This window comes from Phaseolus vulgaris, chromosome 8 (assembly GCF_000499845.2).
Source record: "Phaseolus vulgaris cultivar G19833 chromosome 8, P. vulgaris v2.0, whole genome shotgun sequence".
Lineage (NCBI taxonomy): Eukaryota > Viridiplantae > Streptophyta > Magnoliopsida > Fabales > Fabaceae > Phaseolus > Phaseolus vulgaris.
Genome location: NC_023752.2, coordinates 8,255,592 through 8,281,744, shown reverse-complemented (window position 1 = coordinate 8,281,744; position 26,153 = coordinate 8,255,592). Strand labels below are relative to the sequence as shown.

Here is a 26,153-nt window from a genome sequence, read left to right as displayed (position 1 = left end):
GCCGCCACCCTCGATCATCAGCCCATTCCTTTATACTTGTTTTAACCCTCTCTGACAAATTTGTAATTCTTTGAATCATCTGCACTCTCGCTACAACTCTGGGATTTTGTTATGATTACTTTCGTGTCCTCGCGACATAGAATTATGCCTGTGTGATTTTATTCTCATCCTTTGCCTTCTTGCGCTTTGGTTGTTTTGCTTGCATTATACTCGCTTCTTTCGCTTCGTTGGGCGGCCTTGTAGGCCCGGGAAAGGTCACGCACCAATGCCCACGCCCATGGAGAGGCTCACCTAAAGGAGCCGTATCGTCCACGGGGTGTCTCTAACACCCAAACGGTCCTTCCCTTGATCCTTAACGCCCGACACCCACGCCTAAGGAGAGGCCTGCTACAGCAGCGCCATATCGTCCTCGGGTGTCTGAAACACCGAGTGCTTTGGGGGGGGGGGGTCGTTCCCTCCATGGTCTTTCCTTCTCATAGGTATCGGGGAACGCCCTGCCAGTGATTCGCTGGTGTTTTGGTGGTCCCGTCTTCCTCCACAATCTTTCCTCTCTGTGGGTATCGGGGAGGCGACGCCAGTAACTAACTTTGCCCTCTTCAACTTCGTCTCCCTCCACAGTCTTTCCTACCTATGGGTATCGGGGAGACAACCTCGCTGATATTTTGGTTGACGACGCCCGCGATGTCTTACGCTGGCGTCGCCCTTTGTGTCCTTCCAGGCGACGCCTTGGGCGTCGTCTTTACCTTGACATTGACTTTGACCTTAGCCTTGGTCGGCGCCTGGGGACAGCGAAGAGCTCAAGGTTCTCCCCGTGCCATCCACGTGGCGCTTCTCGTATGGTTGATGGGACGTTCGTTCATTCGACTTGATCCACGTGACGCTCTTTGTATGGCTGATGGGACGTTAAGTCATTCGAATTGATCCTGACTCCTACTGCGCCCCTAACCCACTTTCGACGGCGCATCGTACCACTGGGCATTCTGCCGATACGACGTGTCCTGAGTTTAACTAGGGATGTCAGGGCCACCCTTCCATCTGCTGCCATGTGGCTCGATCGTGCGGTGCATGCATTCGTGTCGTTTGGCGCTCTAACCGCTCTATTTAACTCTTCAAACTCTGAAACTGTTCTCATCATTTCTGCACTCTTCGTAATCTACTTACACTCTCTCTTTTTGCACCATTTCTCTTCTCACGAAGGGTTTTTCCAGCGTTCGCTCCCATCGCTCGTTACCGGCGGGCCATACGCCTTTGACAATCCCTGATCTTGTTAAAGAATGTCTTCTCATGCTACTCCCCTCAGGGTCAATCCCAAGGACCTGTTCCCTTGGGCTTCGAGTGAGCTTCTTGACGAATGCTCATGCTTACTCGCCACCAGGGCTATAAGGGAACACAAAGGGGATTCATGTTCCTACGATCACCGGGCCTTCGCGAGGAGGCATGACGACATTGTTGTGCTCCCTTGCACTGTAGGGGAGCCAGTATGTGGAGACGAACGGGCCAACGAAGGGGTCCCCTTCTTCTACTTTTACCAGGTGGTTTTCAAGACCATCGGCGTGCGCCTGCCCTTCTACCGGTTCGAGAAGGAACTGCTGACAGAGATCAATGCCGCTCCGGCCCAGTTATACCCCAATCGCTGGGCCTTTGTTAAAGCCTTTGACATCCTCTTCGGGTTTCTGGGTTGTGCGCCCTCGGTTGACCTCTTTCTTCACTTCTTTGAGGTGAAGAGGCAGAGGCACAACCTCTGGTAACCCTCAGTAACTTTCCCGGGAGAGTTCTCCTAACACCCTTCCAAAACTCGTTCACCGGGTGGAAAGGCCGGTTCTTCAAGATCTACTGCACTGACCTTGTTCCCGACGCGCTGGATGGTTTTCCACTGTATTGGGTGAGAGAGGCGAGGGCCCTCAAAACCAAACCTTCAAGAAGCTGGCTCCAAGTGATCAAATAGCTTGCCGGATTCTTGCTGAAGCGGGAAGTTTTGACTTCGCTACTTTGATCAGCTTGGAGTTCAGCGCTAGAACTCTCGAAAAGTATATAGGTATGAGTCACTGCCCTAGAGACTTCCGCCTTTATCGCTTTCTAACTGTGCATGTCTTGCTTCATGGTGTCTCTGACACATTTACCTCCCTTGGTGCAGGTTCGAAAATAAACCAAGAGAGGAGGACACGAGTCACCCGAGCTCTGCGGGCTAGGATCAGGGCTTCGTCTTCCTCCAGTGCTGACTCCGATGGCCACTGAGAAGTGGCTCATTTGTGTATTGCATGAGTTGTAATATTTGCCCTAACCGCCTTACGCCCATTTGTATCGAACATTGCTTGTAACATCAACTTTTCTATACCATACTTGATTTTTGCAACGCCGCTTTACTTTGCATACGTTTCGCATCTTGTGCATTTTTCCTTCGTCATCTTCCTCAATGGCGCCTGCATTCAGGCGACACCTTCTTTCCGGGCGACGCCTTCACCTAGGCGACGCCTTCTCCCTTGGCGACGCCTCACATCACTTTAAACGGAGAAAGATAAAGGCTGAAAACCAAGGCACGGCTTTTTCTCAAACTTGTTTTTTCTTTTATTCGAGTGACCTCATTAAAAAACCCCCGAGAGGAAAAAAGAGTGTCCCCTTCAACTAAACTGTTACATGGCTGCTTACATAAGTCAACTAAAATAAAATTTTAAGTTGGCTGCATTCCAGCTGCGTGGGATGGGACCCCCCTCCAAGGTCTCTAGGTTGTATGAACCGTTGCCCTTAGCCTCGGTAACTCTGAAAGGTCCGGTCCACTTGGGAGACAGCTTATTCTCCAACTCGTATGGGTGAACCTTCCTCATAACCAGGTTGCCAATCTGAAACTGCCGCGGCTTTACCTTAGAGCTGTATTGTCGCTCTACTCTTCTCTTCACTGCTTCAGCTTTTATTCTGGCTTCTTCCCTGGCCTCGTCTAGTAGATCCAGGTTTACCCGCCTTTCTTCATTGGATTCCTCCACCACAAAGTTTTGAAAACGTGGTGAGCTTTCATGTATTTCTACCGGAATCATCGCGTCCGACCCGTATACCAAACTGAAAGGCGTCTCCATAGTACAGGATTGGGGCGTGGTGTGGTATGCCCATACGATCCTTGGTACCTCTTCCGCCCACGCCCCTTTGGCTTTCTCTAACCTTCTCTTTAACCCCCCTCAGCAGAACTCTGTTTGCTGACTCCACTTGTCCGTTGGTCTGGGGGTGTTCAACCGATGCGAACACTTGTTTCATTCCTACCTCAGCGCACAGATTTCTCAACTGCTGACTGGCAAACTGGGTCCCGTTATCGGATATCAAGCGCCTAGGTACGCCAAAGCGGCACACAATGTTCTTCCACACAAAATGTTGTACCTTGTGCGCAGGGATCTGTGCTACTGGCTCTGCCTCTATCCACTTGGTGAAGTATTCGATGGCGACGATCAAATACTTCATCTGCCTGTTTGCCAGTGGGAACGGGCCCAGGATGTCGATTCCCCATGTATGGAAAGGCCACGGGCTGTATATGGATCACAATTCTTCTAGCGGCGCCTTGTGCCAGTCGGCGTGCTTTTGGCATTGCCTGCACCGCTGGGCGTGTCGTGCGCAGTCCTCTTTTACTGTTGGCCAGAAGAAACCTGCGCGTATTACCTTGGAGGCTAGGGACCTTCCCCCTACGTGGCTCCCGCAGATGCCTTCGTGTAGCTCCGCCATTATCCTGGTGCACTCATCGCCACTTACGCACGTTAGGATAGGATGAGTGAAACCATGCCTGAACAACACCCCATCCACCAGGGTATATGTTGCGACATTTCTTTTGACCTTTTTACCCTCTTCAGGCTCTACTGGGAGAGCCCCATCCGCCAGGTATCGCTTGTAGGGCGTCATCCAGGTGTCTCCCTCGGTCAAAACGCATACCTGCATCTGCTCTCCCTCGGGCACATCCGCGTACGTGCTGATGCGGGGCACCCTCTGCGTATCTTGGGTCAAAGAGCAATGACTCCTCGGCCTTCCCCTTGTTGTATAAATCTGGAGGACATCCACCCTGTTGTCTTCCACGAATCTACGCGGAGCTTTGAGAGTCTCTTGGATCACTGTCCTCTGTCTACCACCCTTGCCTGAGCTGGCCAGCTTTGCAAGCAGGTCAGCTCTGGCATTTTGGTCCCTTCAACAACTGGACGTATTTCAGATATGCCGCCATCTGTGGGTCCTTCGCCTGGAACTCACCCGACACCTGCTCCGTAATCAGCTGGGAGTCGCTCTTCACCAAGAGGTTTTGCGCGCCCATCTCCTTGGCCAGGAGCATTCCTGCTATCAGGGCTTCGTATTCTGTCTGATTGTTACTTGCCTTGAAGGCGAAGCGCAGGGCCTGCTCGATCAGTATGTCGTTGGGTCCCTCCAAGACTATTCCCGCTCCGCTCCCTTGTTGGTTGGAAGAGCCATCAACCTAGAGCAGCCACTGCGAGCCCACTTCCACCTCTTGCTCACCTCCGGGTGAAAGTTCCGCTATAAAATCTGCGTATACCTGCCCTTTGATGGATCCTCTAGGCTCATACTGGATGTCGAATTCTGACAGTTCCACCGCCCAACGCACCATTCTTCCCGTCACGTCAGGCTTCTGCAGCACCTTCTGTATAAGGAGGTTTGTCATCACCACCACCGTGAAGCTGTGAAAGTAATGACGGAGCCTCCTGGCAGAAAACACTACCGCTAGCGCTGCCTTCTCCAGCGCTTGGTATCTCGTCTCAGCTCCTTGTAATGCCTTGCTTACAAAATAGATGGGCTTTTGACTCTGGTCCTGCTCCTGGACTAACACAGAGCTGATAGCCCGCTCCGTTACAGTAAAATATAACCGGAAGGGCACGCCTGTTACCAGTTTGCAGAGGACCGGTGGCGTTGCCAGGTACTCCTTTAGCTTAATGAAAGCCGCTTCGCATTCATCAGTCCATGCAAAGTGACTGTTTCTCTTGAGGCACTGAAAATATGGATGCCTCTTCTCTCCCCCGGTGGAAACAAACCTTGAAAGCGCCGTCATCCGCCCTGTCAGCTGTTGCACCTCCTTTACCGACGTCAGGCTTCGCATGGCGATGATCGCCGCGCATTTGTCGGGGTTCGCCTCTATCCCCCTCTCTGTGAGCATAAAACCCAAGAACTTACCGGCCTCTACCCTGAAAACACACTTCTCAGGGTTTAACTTGAGGCGGTAGTTGGATATTGTGACGAACAACTCCTCCAGGTCCGCCATGTGTTGCGCCCTATCCTGCGACGCCACCACCATGTCATCTACATAGGCGTACACATTCCTCCTGAGCATTGGCGCCAGGACCTTGTCCATTAACCTTTGGTACGTGGCGCCCGCGTTTTTCAGCCCAAAAGGCATCACCTTATAGCAGTAACTGCAGGTCTCAGTCATGAATGCAGTTTTGTTCTCATCTCTCAGGTGCATCTTGATCTGGTTGTACCCTGAGAAGGCGTCCAGGAAACTCAGCACTTTGCTACCGGATGCACTGTCCACCAAGGCGTCGATGCTGGGCAGTGGGTACGAGTCCTTTGGGCACGCCTTATTCAAGTCTGTGAAGTCCACGCACATCCTCCAGTTTCCATTCGCCTTTTTCACCAAGACGACATTGGCAAGCCACTCAGGATATTGAATCTCCCTGATGTGGCCAACCCTCAACAGCTTTTGCGTTTCGTCCTTCACCACCTGCTGTCGCTCTTCATTGAACTTTCTCCTTCTCTGGCGCACGGGGCGGACCGTGGCGTCCATGCTGAGGTGGTGACACAGGAAATCGGGGTCGATGCCGGGCATATCCGAGGCGGACCATGCGAAGGCATCCAGGTGGCGCGAAATCACTTCCGCCACCCCTTCCTGTTCTTCTGGGCTCAGCAAACTTCCTAACTTGAATGTCTGGCCGCCAATCTCCCTTTCTACGGCGTTAGCCGCTGGCTGTTCCCTGCTATCATCCTCGACGGGCGCCGCCTCTTCCACGGGCGCCGCGTCGTTAGGGCCTTCCACCATGGGTGCATCTACTTCGGGCGTCGCCCTCGCCGGTATGGCCTTATTAGGCGTCGATCCAGCGGGCGTCGCCTCAATCATCGTCGTGTCCGCGCTCGGCGGACGTTCATATACCATGAACACGCCTCTCTTCGTTTTCAGGCTGTTCTCATAGCATTTCCTTGCCTCCTCCTGATCTAACTTGATTACTATCACCTTGTCACTGAGGTCCGGCAGCTTCATCTTCATGTGGCGTGTGGAGGACACCGCGTTCAAACGGTTTAACGCCGGCCTGCCCAGCAAAATATTGTAGGCGGAGTTGGCGTTCACGACCAGGTACCGGATGCTTTCGGTACGGGAGGCCTCTCCATTCGTGAACGTAGTCCTCAACTCCAGGTAACCCCGAACTTCCACCTGGTTATCCGCAAACCCATACAGGCACCCCGTATAGGGCCTCAAAAGGTCGGGGGACAACCGTAATTTATTAAAGGTCGACAAGAACATGACGTCTGCCGAACTTCCCTGGTCGACAAGCACTCTGTGCACCTTTCTTCCGGCTGTGACGACTGAGATGACAACGGGGTCGTTGTCGTGGGGTACCACATCTCGGAGATCTCCTCTTGTGAACACGAGATTCTCTCTTCGATTGAATTGACCCCCCTCGCGTATTTCTTCCGCTGGGAGGTGGTGGGTCCCCCGCCGGAAAAACCTCCGGCAATGGTGTGGACCTCGCCAAGCACAGGCATCTCGTGTGCTGGCTCTTCCGGCGGCAAGGTGGCGGTCATTGTGGGCTCCTCGACATAATCCTTCAAAAACCCAGTTCTCACCAGCTCATCTAGCTGGTAACCCAACGACAGGCAGTTATCAATGTGGTGCTCGAAAGCCTCGTGGAACTCGCACCAAGAGTCTTTGCGAGGCCCTAACACCTTGTCAGTTTTCGCCGGTCGCCTCAGCCTCTCAGCTATATTAGGCACGGCGATCAGGTCCTTCAGCTCCACCACAAAGTTGTACCTCGCGCGGTCTCGCTCTTTCTCTGGCCGGGCGATCGCCTCCCGCTGGACCCCAGGGCTGGGGCTTTCTGGCCTCGTAGGGGCGTCTCGTATCTGGCTTCTTTCTTCCCGTCGTGGTCTCATTGACTCTGACGGGTTGAGCTCACGCTGGTCCCCTCGGGCGTGAGGGTACAACGCTGGTGCGCTTCACGCACACCTCCCCTTCAGAAGCAATATGTTCTACCGCCCGATGTCGTAGCTCAGCGAAAGTCCTAGGGCGGTTGCGAATGATGGACTCTCCAAAAGGACCAGGGCATACACCTTTCACGAACGCGTACACGATCATAGGCTCCTCTGTCGTACCAACCTTCACGACCTGGGCCCCGAATCGATTGATGTATTCCTTCAGAGTCTCCCCTTGATACTGCTTCACATCAAACAAATCGTATGAGACTGGCGGCGGGGCCTTGTTTGCTAAGTATTGTTCCCTGAACAATCGTGACAATTGGCGGAAAGATGTGATATGACCGTCCGGGAGACTGATGAACCAGTCCATAGCCATCCCAGTCAGGGTGCTCATAAAGAGCTTGCACTTGGCAGCGTCAGAACCGCCTACCAGGACCATCTGTGTGTGAAATGCAGCAAGGTGCGTCTTTGGGTCCTCCATTCCGGTGAAGATCACCTTGGGCCCCGCGAACGTGTTCGGGATCACTGCATCTAGAATCTCCTGCGAGAAGGGAGTGGAAAACTCCCTTGGTGGGGAGTGGTTCTCCATCTCGTCATGTCCATGCCGCCCCCGGTCATTTCTCAGGCCCTGGTGCAACTCCTCATTTACGCAGTGGAGCTCTTCATTCCGCTCATGCGAGGCATCGAGATCTGCCTGCATGCGTTCCTGTTCCAGTTTCGACTCCGCCATATCCTGCTGCAGCCCCCTCATTATCTCCAGGACCTGTTGCATGGATAGTTCTGCTGGGGCTGCGCGTGCTGTACCTCGTCTGGTGGGGGCCATTGTCACTCCAACCTTCTCCAACGTTACTGTAACTTCGTAGATTTTCTCGAACTTGTGATGGGACGGATGTTTTATATCGGCCCCACGGTGGGCGCCAAATGTTCCGTCCGGTTGACTGGGACGTCTTCGTGCGCGAACTCAACCATCAGCTAGGGACTCCTTCCCACTGGTTACCTGTGGATTCCTGCAAAAAAGAGGACAAAGAGGCGCCCTAGCGGCCGTTTGCACTCCGACGCTCAAGTCAACCAGCAAGAAACACCAAAACTGTGCACCTCCGTCTCTGAGCACCGCGTATGGCACTCTGAAGGTCGTAAAAAGGAAACTGTGTCTAGTGTATATTTTCTCATTCTGGCCAAAATCCTCCCTAGTCCCTTGTGCGTAACCCCAAGGCTCGAGCAAGCAACTAGAGTGTTTCTGGGAAATTAGCCAAAAATTCGAACCCTGTTTCCAACATTCTCAGCACTATTTAAACTACCCAAGCATTTAAAGCGCCTTAAAGCGTTTTTAATCACAAACGTAACGCGCTCAATTAAGGCGTCTAATTAGAAAACGTAGCGCATTTAAGACGTTGAAACGCTTGAGAGCCATTATAGTACTTTAAACGCTCAAAACAGAAACTGTGCTAAATGACTTTAATTACCTGGTACCTGACTAAAGGGTGTTTCTATTCTGACCTGGTTGTCATACACGTGGAGGGCCTCACGACGCCATGACCCCATCTGGGGGCGTTTCTGTCCAGCTGGGGACGTTTCTACGTGTGAGTCCTCCTGCCTGGGAGTGCTACTGCGCAAGGGGTGACTTTTTGGGTGCCAACTCATGCCCCTAATCATCTAGTCACTTACTTTGAGAGCGTATCTGCCTTCCTCTCGTACCCTGCTCCCGGCTACCCTGGGCGTGACCTTCCTCTTGAGTCGTATCTGTCCCAAAGGGGTCTCTGGGGCGGCAGGGGTACTTCACGAGTCAAGTTGCCCTACACTGGTGCTATCACTATGGCCTTAAAGCCACATTTTCCTTCACTTTATCACTGCCCCGGCTTATCGGGACCTAGGGCCTTCCCACGGCGTCGCTCCCTCCATGGTCTTTCCTACCCATGGGTATCGGGGAACCACACTGTGATTGCCTTGCTTTAGTAATGTTTGATCTGGCGACGCCCTGGTTGGGCGACGCCTTCACCTAGGCGACGCCTTGCCTTGGCGACGCCTCTTCTTGACGACGCTGACACTTAGCGTCTCTTCACCTAGGCAACGCCTTGCGTTGACTTTGACCCCTGGTGTTGACTTTGACCTTGACTTAGTCAACGCCCGGGTACGGGACGGTACAAAATTTATTGTAATATCTTGTTTGTAATAACTAATTAATGTAAGATGTATATTTTTTAACTATATTTCTAGTTTAGTCACTTGTAAACTTTATTTTATTCAAACATAATAATAAAAGAGTACTTAAAATAAAATTTGAATGAAAACTAAATAATATATTAATTATAATTATAATTATTAAATATATATTACAATGATTTTAATAAATTGGTCTGATTATGTAATATATAAAATAATATATTAAATTTAGTTATGGAGTGCCTGTTAATAAATTCCCAAGTTTCATTTTTCACAATTTTAATTTTTTAAAAGAAAATAATATATTTCACAAAATAATTATTTTAGAAGTAAATAAATATCATATGTAAATATATAATATTTATTATTAGAAGTAAATTATTATTTTAATTTAATTATATATTCATATTTTTATAAACTAAATTTATTGTAATATCTTGTTTGTAATAACTAATTAATGTAAGATGTATATTTTTTAACTATATTTCTGATTTAGTCACTTGTAAACTTTATTTTATTCAAACATAATAATAAAAGAGTAATTAAAATAAAATTAGAATGAAAACTAAATAATATATTAATTATAATTATAATTATTAAATATATATTGCAATGATTTTAATAAATTGGTCAGATTGAGTATGTAATATATAAAATAATATATTAAATTTAGTTATGGAGTGCCTTGTTAATAAATTCGCAAGTTTCATTTTTCACAATTTTAATTTTTTAAAAGAAAATAATATATTTCACAAAATAATTATTTTAGAAGTCAATAAATATCATATGTTAATAAATAATATTTATTATTAGAAGTAAATAATTATTTTACTTTAATTATATATTTATATTTTTATAAACTAAATTTATTGTAATATCTTGTTTGTAATATCTAAATAATGTAAAATGTATATTTTTTAACTATATTTATGATCTTGTAAACTTTATTTTATTCAAACATAATAATAAAAGAGTACTTAAAAAAATTAGATTGAAAAATAAATAATATATTAATTATAATTATTAAATATATATTTCAATGGTTTTAATAAATTGATCAGATTAATTATGTAATATATAAAATAATATATTAAATTTAGTTATGCATTGCTTCTCAATAAATTCGCATGTTACATTTTTCACAATTTTAATTTTTAAAAGAAAATAATATATTTCCAAAATAATATAAGTTTATAAATTATTTTTTTAATATATTACGATTTTTATCATTTTTAAATATATTACATGCAAAATTTATAAAAAAAATAATGCATAATTTACATACGGACATCATCCGTATGTAACAATTAAAAAAAAATTAACAACTTACATACGGAACCAATCCTTATGTAACAATTAAAACAAGAAAAAAAAATTACATACGAAAAAAATCTGTATGTAATAATTTAATAAAAAATTAATAACTTACATACGAAAATATCCGAGTAATAATTTTTATTATTTTTTATTTAATTTTAAATCAGTAACATACGAAAAACGTTTGTATATGTTTTTAATTAAAATTATAAATAACTTACATACGGATTGGATCCGTATGTAATGTTTCCCACTTTTTGGCGCCAAAATTACATACGGATTTTATCCGTATGTAACGACTTTTTGTTTACATACGAAAAAATCTGTATGTAACGTTTATTTACATACGATATTTTATTCGTGTGTAAATATCCGTATGTAATGCCCATTTTACATACGGATTTTTATCTGTATGTAATAATCTGTATGTAATTTGAGTTTTTCTTGTAGTGCAAGGTTTTAACTACCAATTTTAGAATTTACAACATTTAATATTCACACTTAATTTGATATCAATTTAAAAACTACTTTATACATTTTATTAATAATATAAACTACTTTATATACATATAAAAAAAAATTAATGTCTAATATATAATTTAGTCAATATATTAACTAATTATTATTATTTTTATTTTTAAAATTGATTTCTGTTTAATTTTAATATATGAATACTAACTATTATTTTCATAAAATGGAAATTTCATGATATTACTAATTAGAATTAACTAACATGTAGTTAATTGATTAATATGTAAATAAATAATTATTTTATTATAATAGGCTTCCACCTTGTCGTTCTTAGAATTCTTTATGAATAGGTATAATCTACCTATGTATCGTTTTTGTTAACATATGGGTTTTGGTCTAGTCCCCCCGTATTTTTGTATTTTCTTTCTTTTTTCTTTTGTTTAATAATATTTTTTTCATGTGATGGTAAATGATTGTTGTTACTTGAAGTGTCAGCCTAGTTAAGATCTTAAGTTGCATAGTAATGCCTAACATGAAAGCTTTTATTTAAAAAAATTATTATTATTATTTTATATTAAAAAGGAATAATGATAGTATTAAGAATAAATTGTATTCGCTAATTACTTTTATATGACAATATGTACCGTTCGTACTCTTTTATTTATTTATTTCATTAACAAATAACGGAATATTAGAAAAAATTTCAAAGGTTTATAAAAGGTATTTATATCAGAAGTTTTTTTTTCTTCTGCCCTAGATATCTTATAAGACAAGACTTTAATAAATGCTCAAACACTTGTTCAACAATTTAATTAAGATAGCTCTTAGCATATGAGCATTTATGATAGAAATTTAATTATAAATTTTATTGAAAAGTTATAAGATTTTCTTTAGAAACAGAAGAAAAGATTCTTTTAAGTGACATGAAAACATCATTTCAAGTTGAAAATACATAAATAAAAAAATAAATAGTAACCTACATATAGAGTTCTTGAAATCATTTAAAGGCTACATTTTTCTCATGATTGACTCCAGCTAAAAAATCACTTCCAATTATAATTGGGATCACTGCTCCACACATTTACTACTTCACTCACTTTGCTTATAGGCAGTTTCATCCAACACCCAAACAATGTTTCTAAAAACTTAAAATGTACATAATACTCACATTCTACTCTTTCTTCCAGAGACTTCACATAAGATTTCATTGCTCGTTGAGCGGGGGCAATGCTTATCCATCTCTTGATATAGGAAGACGATGATTTTCGATAACAACAAAAACTCCATAACCACCCATACTTTTAAAAAAAACTTAATTCTTATCTCTAAAAGTCAAGCAACACTTCTACAACATAACTCACTCCTCCACTTTGTTCCGCACTGTTAAAATGACCCTCCACTTACACATCAGATGAATGAAGAAGAAGAACAGTGTCAAACCAACTCATTCACAATGCCCTTTTTCAAATAAAAAAGTCAAGGTCAGTTTCGGAATTTTAAAAATTGTGAGATGCAATAAGAAAACGTAGGGGTACAGGAAGAAACTTTCTACAATAAAAATCAAACCAAATCATATGGCAATTGCTTCCTGTAACATATCATTGCACCCAATCACAGGGGAAATATCGGAAATACCCTTAAGAAAATGGGTACATATAAAAGGACTTCCTTTTTCGGAACACAATAATCTCTTCCAGATAATTTTTTCCAAAATCTATTATTTTCAGTTCTGGATTTTTTATCCGGAATGGAATTTTGATTTTTTTTTCCGGATTTTTATATCTGAAACACAGAAACCTCTTCCAGATTTTTTTTTCTGGAATGCATTATTTTCAATTCTGAATTTTTATTTCCGAAATAAAGAGTATTTTCAGAATTTTTTAAATTATGTTGGGTGCAGGTTCAAAAGTGTTGGGTGCAGGGAACATTTGCCAAATCATATATGTTTGCTTAAAAAGGGGTCCAATATATAAGTCTCGAATCCAGCCCAACATCATTTTTTCACTTGAGAACCTTATCGACATTACAAAAAGGATTTACATGGGAGTGAAACACCAAAATGTGACCCAAAGTCGTTAGCAAATTATCACATAATAATCCCTAAAATGGTCATTATTAAACTGAATTTGTCTTTTCAAAATTGCAATTACATATATTTAAGGGGAGAAGAATACGAGAAGAAATTGTTCTGTTATAAAGCAAATATGAGTTACTTGGATAAATGTCACAATACACAACACTATAAAAACTGAGTTCCATTTGGACATGTTAAAGTATAAAACACACAGAACAATATTAATTATTATATGTTAATATATATACATAATATTATGCAATTAAAAATATTTTAAATACTAATAATTTTTAATTTATAAAATAGGATTTAACTTATTTAATATAATTATTAATTATTTTTTATTTTTAGTGTGCTAAGTGATTTAAGTTCGGATGTAAAATATGGCTTTTCTCTTAACCGATATCGTGCGGATACTGCACAAGCAAATCACAGACTCTATATCTTGAATCAGTTCCTTAAACTCAATAGATGTGTTGTGCTGTAGAACCAAACTCACTTGCTCAACTACACAATCCAATCTACATATTCATCACATAAAACAACTTACTACCTTCAATAACTTCATTAGTCACAAAAACCAATGCCTTTTACCACTTTCCTTTATGTTTTACTTCCTAATGTAATCCTTCCATAACAATAGGGTGAGATAAGATCCTTGGTTTTTGATGTATTATATTAACTGGGGATATTATGATGCTTCAATTTCTTGCAGTTGAAACCCAAACTTTGAAGGTACAAAGTGCCCCTTCTCTTTTGTATGGTCCCAATGTCAAGTTGCAGCACAGTCTGATGAAAACTGGTAGATCAATTAAGGGCCTAAGTCAACTAATCTATTTAATTTTCACTCATGTCATGTTCTTTTCTCTCACTCTGCGTATCCTGATATTAGATCAGACCAAGTTAACGCTGCTAGCAAAAAAGCTGTTTTGGGCTTATAACTACAAAGTGTAACTCATCACAGAACTACAATGATATATAGCATGGGTAAGAGTGACTTGATTATAGCAAAATGGGCCAATAGGAGAATCTACTCTTTCCCCATTCTCATCCAACTCCAAACTTTACAGACTCAACTCTCACTACCTAAAACCTATAAATAATAACAACAACATGCCATTCTTGTCAATCAAATCAGATGCCATTATTTATATAATATACAACTAACAGTCTAAATAACAAAACAAAAAAAGAGTTAGCAAACAAGGAGGTAGGCTAGCACCAGATTCATGCTGTCCTTCATAAAAATACAAACAACCTTAATATATTTCTCTCATGGCAGAAACACTCTAGGCCCCCCAAAACCAAAAAAAAAAAAAAATTCTGTATAGTTTGTGAAATTGGTTCTTGAATGTTGCTTCTTAGACACGTGCATAGAGACAAGACCGTTAAGGTGGCCACTGGTGTTGTACCTTCGCACGGATCCAGGAGGGGACCAGTTGACCAGATTCAACATTACTCCAAAGCCTAAGGCAAAGCAGCAATGCCTCACCTTCTCTGCATATGCTTTTGGGAAGAAAGAAAGAAAGAAAGAATGGATGGATGTACCTCATCCATAACATGTTGGTGCCATTATATTTTATGCTGCTCAATACTGCAATGATTGTACAAATTATGTTCCCAATGCAAATTTGCAAGATTAGTAGCCAACATTAATTTCTCTGGCATGATTTATGTCCACCATGTACCACACTATCATTCAAAGCTCCACGGATTTAAAGAATATCAATTTCAAATTCTGATCGTGGTCACACCCCCTGATCCCACAATAAATCCATTTCAACTTATCCTCCCTTTTTCTTTTATTATCATCACTGATTTTTAGCCTTCAACATGGAAAGAAAAAAAGCTCTTATAGTTTGCTGAAACTTTATTCGTGATTCTGATTTAACTGAGATAAAAGGTCATATGACTTGATTTATGTTTTAACTAGTAGTCACGATTCGAGTAACTATATCCAATGGCAGTATCTGGTTCAATTAAAATTGTGTTTTTTACAAAGAATACATGTAATGTGTTATTTGATATCTAAAGAAAGATTGATTATTTTTCTTGCCTGAAGAGACATGGTACGTGAAGAGTTTGCCATGAAAATGATGGATGGACTCACAGAGCCAAACTAAGACTCTTGACTATATAACAAGACCCATGTTCTAGTTTCCCTAAGCCTGATAGAGAAGCAATCATAAGAAAGAATATATTAAAAAAGCAGAGTAATCCAAAATTGCACAATCTATCTATTAGATGGGGGCCACTGGGATTTTTCTATATTGGAAGCATGTATTCCTGACCCACGCAACAAGCTTCCAATTCTGAAAGCTTCTCTCTTTTCCCTCTTTTCCCTGCCCCTCTAATTCTTTTCAGCATTGTTATCTCTTGTGTGTTCCTTTTCCCTTTCTCGTCAGAACAAGTTTTTAACCAAAACCACATTGCTTGCTGGTTGCAATGAGCCAATGAACTTTCTGCAAAATAGCATCTCCTATTCCACTCACAAAAGTATAGGGCTTTTACTTTACATTGAACACATAACAGATTGGTCTGGCTCATATTTTTCTCTATTAGTGTTAGAGCCTGCACTCAGGTCTAAAGAGAGGTGGGGAAAACATTCCAAATACTGCATGGGCCACACTAAGTTGTTGTTTTCCTATGAAGATACCTGCTAGCATGCAATCCACTTAGGAATCAATCACATACATAGAAGGGTGTTTTAAGTCACCTTTGTGATCCTTTTGAGTAGTAGTAAAAGAAGAGAACATGTTATTTTTTTTGTTTTTTTGGATTAGGTAATAGTCATTCACCATTTACCACATCAGTCCCTACTAATTTTCAGTTTTGCCAACCTTTTTCCAGGCTTGTGGACCCCAGGTTCTACTACCTACAATTCCAAAAGCCTCTTTTCTCTTGTATTTATCTCACATTACCATGAGTGCCAAACCAAAGACACTGATGACTTAACCTGAAGTCTCATCCCTCATTCATCATAGAGAGAACTAGAAGCCACACACAGCTTCTTCAACACAACAGAGAGATAGTAAAACGTAGACACAAAGAGGGATGGGTAACTACAGGTTCAAATTATCAGATATGATCCCAAATGCCTGGTTTTACAAACTCAAGGACATGGGAAAAGCAAGAAAGCGAACCCCAACTCAGTCCAAGAAGAAAAAACAACCTTCACCATCCTCAACCACACAACCTTCAAAACCAAAGCAACCCCACCAATTCAATACCAGGAAGTCTTACTACTTCACAAGGGAGCTTAACCCAAATGATAGAATCTACACCTCGCCACCAAATAAACAAAATGCCAAATACAATGATTCCCCTGAAGCCCCCCGAAAATCATCCAAACAAAGACTCAAGAGAAGAACTGCAAGGACTTCTTCACCTAAGCTTGCTGTTGCCGCTAACAATGACAACTCCTCGTCACCACATGATAGCTCTGTTGAATCAGAGTACCCTGACCCAGAATTCAGAACAGACCGTGTTCTCGCCACTGAAGCATTAGATGAAACGGTTTCCTGGTCCAACTCTTTTGCCTGCAAGGTACACTCCAACGCCAAGGACATCATCATTGATGTAGACAACAATTCCACAGAAAGAAAAGACGATAAGCTAGAAGGGTATGAATATGATTCCTTGTCAGACCTCGTGCTTCCACCAATTGTGACCAAGCCTGCAAAATTCAACGACTTGCTGAGTGATGCCAAGAAGAAAGAAACCAAAACCAAAACCAAAATGGATGCACAAGAAGAACTAAACCTGAAGGGGCCTCTAAGAGTTAAAATTGTGAAGGAAGGCGCTGCACCAATGAAGGAACATAAGAACACCCCTGCTAGGAGATTCTCTGTGAGTTCTTCTCCAGGAGTGAAGCTTCGGATGAACTCGCCGCGAATTGCCACCCGGAAAGCTCAGGCACATGGCCGGAGGAATGCGTCGTCCGCCGCTGGCTCCGGCTCCCAGAGAAGCCTCTTGGATAGCTTTGCAATTGTGAAGTCATCACTAAATCCACAGAGGGACTTCAGAGAATCAATGGTGGAGATGATTGTGCAGAATAACATAAGGACATCAAAGGATTTAGAAGATCTTCTTGCTTGCTATCTTTCTCTTAATTCAGATGAGTATCATGACCTCATTATCAAAGTGTTCAAGCAAATATGGTTTGATTTAACTGATAATTAGTAGAAGAACAAGTAACCAATTGAGATTTGAGACCATTCTAAACCAGTTTCTCAAGTTTCTGTTTCTCACAATTTATGTTCACATGTAAGTAATATTCATATCTTGGTTAAGCTTAATGTATATATCTTACTCCTTAGTCAATATTTAAGGGTGACACTGTCCAAGACGTTTGCATTTTTAAAATGGAAAACCGAAATTGGATGCAGAAATCAAGAGAAGCAATTGCATGCGCCATCCCAGAGGTTTTGTGATGGAATTGAACTATGGAATGAAATTTACTTTTCTAAACTGTGTAAATAAATGGGATTTGAAGACTTTTTGTTAACTAGGAAATAGTTCAGTTAGTTTATTTATGAACTGCAGAGTTTAGTTACATATGACTCCACAATAGTGTGGAATTGGCATGCAAACGTGTAAAATGGTTTTTGAACACTGGCTTCATTTGGAATTTTAGACCATCTTCTGTGAGTTTAGAAAGGCAAAAAAAGTTTGCCACAAACGGGTGATTGTATTGTTAGCTTTGTGTCATCTTCCTCAAGAAAAACTTAGAGCATAAAATTTGCTTCTGAATTTGGGTACCTGCATGGACCCGAAGTTGTTTGAGAACAAGACATAACTGGCACAAAGTTGTATAAATTGTTCATATTGTAAGAGACAGAACCAGTTGCGAAAACTGACAACTTCTTACAATAAAGTTTGGAATTTTTATTATTTCCTTTCACTCTAAAGAAATTGCCCTTTTAAGTACACCTCCTTGATTTCACGTCTTTCATCCCGAAATTTAAAGGGTTTCTTTCCTAGCCAGAACATGCAGCTTTTAAGATCTTGTATGTTTCTTCTTCACTCAACAACATCACTGAGGAGAAAGCTATATATTCACTCAAGTTATTATTGCACATTATTACTTTACACATATTTTCTCATCACCTTGCTATAAAATTCAAGTGTATGTTAAAACATAAATGTCCCATTAAAAAACCTCTAGATAATATCTAGATATCAGTCTCCTCTCAGCAATATTTAAATCTCAAAAGTTTAATGCAGATATCTGAAACTTGTAAGTCTTTTTTACATATCTGCAAGTTTGAATAAAAAAAATTCAGAAAAAGAAACATTTTCAATGTCCATATGTTTTTCAAATAGAGATATTTCCCCCCTAATCATGAACTTGAGAATTCAAATTGCAATAGTCTCATTGCGTTAAATCCTATGAACTGTGGATGAAACGAGGTAAAAAAAAGGGTATTTTTCTGAAGTGTGTCTAAAGGTGAAAGATTGATTTTCAAAAGCTAAAGCAACAAGCTACTTGGTTTATTACAAAAGTTGTTTGAAAACTTTAACTAGAGACATAGGCACATCTGGTGACTGATGAGGACCTTTTGTGCCCTAGGCTTATATGAATAGTTTTGGTGTGTGCCCTATGCTTATAATATAAATAGTTTTACACAGTGTGCTATAACATATGGGTGTGGGGTCTGCATAAAAAATTATTGGGTAAGTTGAATATCCAACGTTTAACAGATGAAAAAAAAAAACAGAAGATGAACACTTTTAATATAACTCCATGAATTATTTATATCATCCAATCATTTTATGATATATAGTAACACGTGAGTGAAATTACTAATAATACCATGCAAAGGATTCAGATATATATTGATGATGGATAAATTGAAAACATAAAGTGGAGTAGTTTCTTTTCCTTTTCCTCTTGGTTGAACATTTATGTAAATTTTTGGCTTTAGCTATCCCTATATTCTAATATTTTATGTGGCACATACAGTTGAAAGGAAAATCACCATTGATAATGTAGCCTCTTTTTACGACAAAGGAGGTTCTAGCTTGACAAAAAGACCAAAAGATAATAAAATAATATATTTGAAATGGTTATTTATTTGTCTGAGGACTGTCTGTGATTCTAGCAGTACCAAGTTGCATCTGAACTTTAAAATCTCACTTGTCGCTGTAAAAAGTTATGGAACTTCGTTCTCATAAGTTAAATACTTTATTTGTCATCCTTATACTAAGTATTAGCTTTGACCCTTTGATCATGATTCATTTAAAAAGTGTGGTTTTGATGGAGACATTGACATGCCAGAGGGAGCCATAACAAATATTTTAAACTCACTGTTTTTTTTATACACTACTTATTTAATTTTTAAAATAGTTACCCCACATTTTTGTGTTCAATAATAATGCACTGTTCACGATTAAACTATTGTCTCCTAATTATTGTTAGAACCTGAGTATTTTCTTAAGTACATAAAAAAAATATCATATTGGTTTAGTCAGACTGATGAAATTTGTTTTTTTTTTGGCTAGTGTTTATCATTCTCTTTATATATAGAAGATTTGAGTTATTTAAATAATAACTCTAATAGTGTGTTTAATTTAGATGATACAGGATTGGTTTAATATAATTTGTTTGGCATAAATGTAAGAATGGAGAAATAATTTTTAGAGGGATATATCTCTTCTTTGTTCTCCTTGGAGTTTTAACTTTCAGTTTATTTTTTATTTATTTTAATATAATTTATTTCTTTGTTTTCTACTAAACATAGCATAAAATAGTTATTCTCAACCATCACTCTTAGTTTATTTTGTTAAGGTTAGCATTATATTAAATTAAAATAGTTGTTGTTTCAATAATGACTATAAAAAAATTATATTTTTATCTTGTAATTTAATTTTTTTGAAATATGATATCATAGTAAGTAAATAAATTTTAACATCAGATTAAAAAGAATGAATGGTAAAAATGAAAAGTAAGACTAAAATTATTTTCTCTATGAGAAAAATGAATATTACTATTAAAATCCGATGACAATATGAGAAATTTGTAAATAAAAAATAATTAGCAAGACAGAAAAATCTGTAGGTAAATCTAGCATCGTAGCACCGTATGTGAAGATTGTTATTTAGTGGAGAATCTCTACTTCTAGGAGTAGCAGTAGATGCCAAAGTTTGTTGCTTTCGTCATTTTGATGTTGTTTAATGCTCACATACTTTTGGACTAACATATTTTTCTTCCATTTTTTTAATTTTAATTTCTTAATTTTTTTTTTTGTCTCGTAAAAAGAATTGCAGAAAATGCTTAAGAGGAAATTTGTCACCTCTGTCTCATAAAAAGAAGTGTAGAAAATGCTTAATAGCAACTTGGTTCTCTTTAGCCATTCAACTTATTGTGATTTTAGTTCACGTTTGTAGTTTCATTGGTGCTTTAATGGCTCGTTTCAAATGGCGATTTGAAGTACTAGTTGTGCGCACAACGATCTTACGATCTATTAGCACAAATACGGATACGAAGATACGTAAAAATTTTAAAATGTAAGATACAAGAATACGGATTTATATATTATATAATTATAAATTATATAAATTAACAATAAATATTTATGTGGATAAGCATGTTTCAGATTTTTTTTGGAGCAGAAAAATGTTTTTTCATGACTGATTCAAAAGAATTTGTTTGTATTTCTATAATCATAATAAAAATTTATACAATAAATTTAAATTTTTCAAAAATTATTGTATTTATCTTTTTTAAAATTGTATTAAAATCATACAAAAGAAATTTAGAAATCCAACAAATATTTTTTTATTTAAACACTTCACCGATAAATATCTTACGAATGTCATATAAGATACGTATACCATATCCATAGATTTCAATTCTCCTTACAATAATGCCAGGCAAGTTGTTTCGGAGCTTAGGGCACGCAAGTTCATTTGCGACTTAGAACAACCAACGTAATTACAAACACACACAAAAACGTTAGTTTTTTAATAAAAAATTCCTTACTTTTAATTAATATGGGTATATACAACCTTAACCTATATTAATATTATTAGAAGACTGAAATCACTCTTTTTATCAAATAAATAAATAAAAATCATTTTAAAAATATTTAAAAATAGTTAATTTATTATAAATTAAACTGGAAAAACTCTAGTCAATAAAGAATTATTCGTTTGAGACTTTTGATATATATATATATATATATATATATATATATTTATTAGATAGAATTATATATATATAATTTTATTAGATAGTTTTTTTTTTAAAATAGTCATTATTTATGTTATTTTTAATAAATTTTACCTGTACGGATGGTTAGTGGAGATTGAAACTCTTTTTAATCATGATTTTAGTATCGTTTAAGCAAAAATTTGTAATTATATATGATTAGTTGGTAATTCAGAAAAAGGTTAGAAATGAATCATTGTATTCGATTAAGAGTCTCTCAATCAAATTGTCGTGGTCGAGAGTTTTTTTAAATGTTATATTAGAAGATATTTATATACAAATTTAATTCATAGGTAAATATACATTAGATTTTTTTATATGTAAATTAGAACTGATTACATACAAATATAATTCATATGTAATTTTAGCGTCATGAAGTAGAAATAATTACATACAAATTTTATCCGTATATAATGTATTACATATTTAATTAAAAAATAAAAATTGTTACATATGAATTTTATCCCTATATAATGTATTATATATTTAATTAAAAAACATAAATAATTACATATAGATTTATCCATATATAATATGTTACATAAGGATTTTAGAAAAGGCAAAATAGTTACACACAAATTATATCTGTATGTAAAGTTTTACATACAAAATTAAAAAAATAAAGTGTTTTATGAAAGTATGTCATGTTTTGTTAAACATGAATCCTGTTATCTGAACCCTACTCTCTCAAATTCACCAAACCCATGTGAAATCAAAACCCAAATTGAAAGGCAGAAAACGAAACTTCTTTCGCAACGCTATTTTTGTGGGGCATAATGTATTCAAATTAGTCACTCGCACACTAGAGAACTCCACAACTCGTGCTCCTCTCTTAAAATCCCTAACCTTGTTCCCCGAAATCCCTTTCCTAAATCCCTCATTGTAAGGTTGAGAAACTGGTAAGTAATTTGTTAAATGACAGTTTTGAGATAATGAACACTACAAAAATAACACTGATTAGCTACTATGAATATAAATGCATCATAATATGGACACTGATAGTGTAGGCTAAGTGGACACTAATTTCACAAAAATATATATAAAAAATTTAATGTTGGCTAAAGAGACATTAAACACACACTAAAATTTAAAAAATAAAACAAAAATTATAAATAAATAATTAACATTGTCTTGGTAACATAAATAAAATAAATAAATTTATTTTTAATGTAGATATTAATAACACAAATATTTTTTTTATAAAATCTATAATATAAATAAAATATATTAAATAGATTAAATATTTGTGTCTATTAAATTCACATAAAATAGTATTTGAAAATTTATGCATATTAGAGACACATCCATTATATCAATTTTATGAAGAAAAAAAGCATTAAAAATGAGGGGGAAAAAGCATTAAAATCACATCTTAATAACATAAAAAAACAAGAAAGCATTAAAATTGAGAAAAAAAAAGCATTAAAATCACATGTTAATAACATCATAAACTTCATCTCTCACAACTTGGTGTGCCCAAATCCACCTTGCTCTCCGAACCTTAAACCCTCTCCTCCCTAATCGTCGCCCCAAATTTCTGACGTCATTGGTGGAATTTGAAAAACGTTGTTGGTGGAGCTTGGAAGACGTCGTTGGTGAAGCTTGGAAGACTTACTAGTAAATAAATTCCCAAACCATCCATTGTTTAAGAAGTTTTGACAAACCCTAATTTGCGAAGGGAGCGAGTCTGAATCCAAAATCTTAAAGGTGGAGGCATACAAAGGTTGTTTTCATGAGGAGGTAGAGGTTTCAGGAGTATATAAACCTGTACACACTTACATACTGATTTTCTCATATGTACACACAAATCTGAAATCAGGTTGTAATAGTTATCTACGGCAATTTTACATACGAATTTGTGTCCGTATATAACTATATTTTACATACAAATTTAGTATCTTACATACGGATTTGAGTTGTATGTAATTCCAATTTTTTTGGTAGTGTTATAACTTTAAAATATAATTATTATTTTTATTTAATAAAGTAATACCTGGATTTTGTATCTGTCTGCAAGTTATTATTTTTATTATTTGCAACAACAAAAATTAATAATAAAAGAAAGATATGAGACGCTTGATAAAAGCATATATAAAACCAAAGCCTGTAAAAGATGGAATGTAAGTTATTGTTTACATTGTTTCCATTGATTACTTCTACAATGTCGAATGATAAACTACTTTATCTTTACATGCCGACAAAATGAGTAGGTGGTACAAAGTTACATTCAAATCCAAATCGACACGTTGGTATCGATAGATAATTAATATTTTATTCACAAATTTATATAATTTCGTAAGTAACTTTTCGCACAATTTCACAGTTAATTTATTCTAAAAAAATACTAATTTCTGGTAAAGACTGAATTATAAATTATCTTGTAAAAATATAAAAATGTTATACTTTTAGAAAACATTATTTTGATATAACTGTTACTTTATTAATAACATTAGAGGTTAATGTTAATTTTAAAATATTTGGGTTTCCGTTATAGCATTCGGCCAAAGGATAATGAATGTGTAAGTGTCACCTTACAAAATATTAGAGCAATTTTCCTATAATTAAATAATTTATTTCTTTATAAAAAATAATTATTTTTTATATTTATGATTTTTTATTTAAGTTTTAATAATATGTTATTAAAAAGAAATAAGAGAATCGTGTGACACTACTTATCAATTCTAACTATACTCACTCTGAGAATCATATATCACTTGTATATATAATCTATAATATAATTTTGTTTTATCAGCAAGAAACAATAAATAAATTATTAAGAATTACTTTAGGGGTGATTCAACCCTTATTATACATACAACTCCAAACAAAAGAAATATCTCAAAACTCACTAAAAAGCTACTATAGGAAACACCAAGAAACCACTTACTCAAACTAACAATTGTTCTTGATAATAAACAGGCAAGTTCACGGATCAAGATACCGATCAGAAAAAGAAAAACAAGTAGAATCACATTTTACTTTAATGATACAAAACATATACATATCTGACGCTTTTCTCTTGTAACAATGCTAGGATGGAAATATTAGGATTTTTAATTTTGAGATAGGTGATTTATGTTTGGATTGAGGAGTGAAAGTGTGAGAATTTGATGGAATAGATATGTAAGAATTTAAGAATAAAGTGTGAAATAGATTAGTGTGTTTTGACTGGAATATGTTATAATAGATGTGTGAGAAAAAATTATTGAAGGGTGAGTGATGAGATGTTTGTGTAGGTATTTTGAAATATTTTTAATAGAGTAAAATGTAAGATTGCAAATATACCTTTATAATTAAAAATTTATAAATAATGAAATATGAGAGTTTTTTTTATGTATATTTGATTTAATTATAATTTTTTAAATTACTTTTGGTATGTTTGAATTAATATTCTCAAAAAAATACAGGATATTTAATATTCTCGGAATATGGAAGAAAGTTGTCATAAAAATAATATTATGTAAGTAATATACTAACTTTGGATAATATTTAAAATAATTTTAAAAAAGATTTATTTATTTTTTCATTTTAGTTGTTTGTTATTAAAATATTATTTTCAGAACTTAATTTTGAAAAAAAATATAAATTACGTAAATCTGTCAGAAAATACAAAATTATCATAAATAATTATGTTTTTATTAAAATAATATTTTGATATTCATAATTATAAGATATTTATAATTGTAAAAAAGTTAGATGAAAAATTATCAATATATATAAAAATTTAAAATTTTTAGATATAAATAAATAATTTAAATATTCATAATTTTATAAAATATAATTAAAAAAATAATTTTGTATTGATTTAAATAATATTATTAATTATAGAATTTTTTTTATTATAGGAATGAATTCAATATTTACACATATATCTGGAAAAAAAATTAATCATTTTCATAAAAAAAAATAGAAACACAAATCCAACCACATGCAACATATATAATGAGAATAATCAATTATGTCTTATTTATAACATACTACATAGTAAATTATGCCTTCAAAATTAGTGAATAATCAATTCAAAGCTAGTGGATAATTGATTATGTCTCATTTATAACATAATGCATAATCAATTATTTGTAAAAAATTAAATTTTAATATTTTGGAAATTTTAAAAAAGTTTAAATTTTATAATATAATTAATTTTTTATTAATATATATAATATTTTTATTTTATTATAAATAATTTTTTTTATCAAAAAATTATTTAATATTTTTATTTTGTAATATAATTAATATATATTTCGGAAAATCCTCTTTTAAATAATTTTAATTATCTTTTTATCATATATGATTGTTAATCAAATATGTAAATAAAACATAACAATAAAATATAATAAAAAAATTATATTTTTATATTCACAAATTTATCTTTTAGAATTGAAAATTATGCAAATTATTTATCTTTTTGTTTTTGAAATTTGGTTATATTTTAAAAGTTAGAAAATGAACTGATAAATTTTCAGAGTAAAGTAACTCAAGGACACAAATGTATGTCTTCTGTGATTTTTTCTTAATCTCTCCAAAATTTAGAAGGACCACTTTGTCCATCCCTCCAGTTCCATGCCCCCATATCCTTTCATGTTTAGAAACAAACAAGGGGTGCCCTTCACTTCAGTCTGCATCAGTGTATCCGTGATCCAAACACATTAATGCTTTGTTTGGATGAGAGAGTGAAAATGAAGGAGTGAATTTAAGATGATTTGAAAGGAAAATGTAAAGAAAATTAAGGTGTTTGAATTAAGTTAAATAGAGTAGAGA

General features: G+C 36.7%; 1 protein-coding gene across 1 annotated transcript; it reads left to right on the top strand.

Annotated features, from left to right (window-relative positions):
* Positions 1-16,057: 16,057 nt before the first annotated feature.
* Positions 16,058-17,462, top strand: LOC137827051 (transcription repressor OFP1-like). The gene has a single exon (XM_068633259.1). The coding sequence runs from the start codon at positions 16,235-16,237 to the stop codon at positions 17,360-17,362; it is 1,128 nt and encodes a 375-aa protein (XP_068489360.1). The 5' UTR covers positions 16,058-16,234; the 3' UTR covers positions 17,363-17,462.
* Positions 17,463-26,153: the final 8,691 nt, after the last annotated feature.

Bases quoted from the DNA above. Each gene is read 5' to 3' on its own strand.
- LOC137827051 (XM_068633259.1), top strand. From the start codon at position 16,235: ATGGGTAACTACAGGTTCAAATTATCAGATATGATCCCAAATGCCTGG.